This window comes from Morone saxatilis, unplaced genomic scaffold (genome assembly GCF_004916995.1).
Source record: "Morone saxatilis isolate NCDOM2014 unplaced genomic scaffold, NCSU_SB_2.0 Contig14, whole genome shotgun sequence".
NCBI classification, from domain to species: domain Eukaryota; kingdom Metazoa; phylum Chordata; class Actinopteri; family Moronidae; genus Morone; species Morone saxatilis.
Window position 1 is genome coordinate 7,575,943 of NW_023339696.1, and position 1,659 is coordinate 7,577,601.

A 1,659-nucleotide genomic window follows, 5' to 3' on the forward strand; every position below is an offset into this window, starting at 1 on the left:
CTGGCCTACTGCAGGCCTGAACCCACTCAGGCACCCAAACCAGGCGGCTGCTGACTGCTGAGTTCAAACATATTGTTGCAACAGTTGTTGTTTGCGTGACTGCTTTGTGGTTTGTAGATCTATATACAGCGTAGATGAGTGTTGTGCAATGGCCTTCCTTTCATTGAACTTTAAGACTGAGTTGAACACAATGAGCTTAGCTATTGTATTTTACACTTACTGCACTCACAGTTTGGCGTTTGAGTGTAATTGGGTCAAAATATACTCTTACAAATGTTTCTCTGTCCAAACAAACACAGGATACACAAAGCAGCCAAAGTAAGTTCGGCCTAAGAGTCCCCCTCATGTCTCAAGCCTGAAGCTTAATATGTGGATTAACAACAATTCTTCCATAGACCAAATCACACACTAGTAATGGGTTTAGCATTTGCAAAAACAATGGCAAACATAACAAATGAAAGTTCTTCTCCACCGGGGATGACCTTCAGCAAAGGGCCACACGCTAGAATCCAACCTGAGCTGCTGCAGTAGGTACAGGTGAGCCACCAGGGCGGCCTTTTGATGGAAATATTCAATCTTTTGGTTGTTTTTACTGGAGCTCTTGCAAGGAAAGGGTTAAATAAAACATCAATCTGTGGTCATTTTTTATACGACCCCGTATGTATTAATCCCGTCTCATGGCAACGGACACAGAAATTGAATGTCCGGTGACCTTTGAGTGTAGAACACGCTGCCGCTTTAACTTTCAACCTCTTTTCCTCTTTCGCCTATATAGAGGCAGAGTAGTAAATATACATCTCTGCAGTGGTTGCGGCTGTAACAGCAGCGGTTTGACGCTGTACAACTTTTTTGTTGTGTGTATGTTTGCATCTTAAATAACCCCATGGTTCTATATCTGGTAGCTTTAGCCTCTTTAATCCTCCGAATCTTCATTTTAAGCTGTCTTTCATTGATATAAACCACTTCATAGGACAACGTGTGTGTTCCTCTTTATACAACCCACTTTACGTTGTGATTGAAACCGGATGTGGTGTGCTTTGTATTTCTTGTTTTCAGTGCAATTATCTTAAAAGCTGTGTTGAGGTCCAGGTAGCTGCTGCTGCTTGTGAGCAGGAGGAGGTGCTCTACTCTTACAACAACCCCCCTGAGCCCCACTCCTCCTCCTCCCCTCTCTCACTATCACACACGCAGCATGAGGCTTCCTGTAAGCCCCAGACACAGGCTGTGGTTTCAAGTGGAAAATGTCACTGGGCACTATAAAGAAGAGAGGTGTGCGAATAAGGAGACAGAGGGATGAGTGACAGAAAGAGAGAGAGGGAGGGAGTGAGGGAGATTGCATAAGAGAGCGAGATAGAGATGTGCGAGTAGAAAGCAAGAGGGACAGAAAGAGACAGAAGAGAGAGGAAATCTTCTGAAATCGTCAGTCCAGTAAAAGGAAACGACAATGTGTTTTCTCTCTGGGACCCCCTGCTACCCTTAACAACCAAGACTCATGAGGTAATGTATCACTTATTTTTACTGATGATTTTCAAAAATAACTTTATAAAGTAATAATGTGTATATAAATTCTGCTATTATAAATAAAGTGTAGCATCATTTTGAACAGTCGCACTGGCTGTTGCATTTAATGTATGATATAATGTAGGTTTCCTGACCGGT

The 1,659-nt window shown here is 42.7% G+C and overlaps 1 protein-coding gene across 1 annotated transcript in view; it reads left to right on the top strand.

The window, feature by feature from the left end:
• Window positions 1-1,209: 1,209 nt before the first annotated feature.
• il2rb (interleukin 2 receptor, beta) overlaps window positions 1,210-1,659 on the top strand; it is a 9,535-nt gene continuing 9,085 nt past the window's right edge. Inside the window, exon 1 of the mRNA XM_035654391.1 lies at window positions 1,210-1,497. Within this exon, the coding sequence (XP_035510284.1) occupies window positions 1,493-1,497 (5 nt within the window). The 5' untranslated portion in view covers window positions 1,210-1,492. The remainder of the gene's footprint in view (window positions 1,498-1,659) is intronic.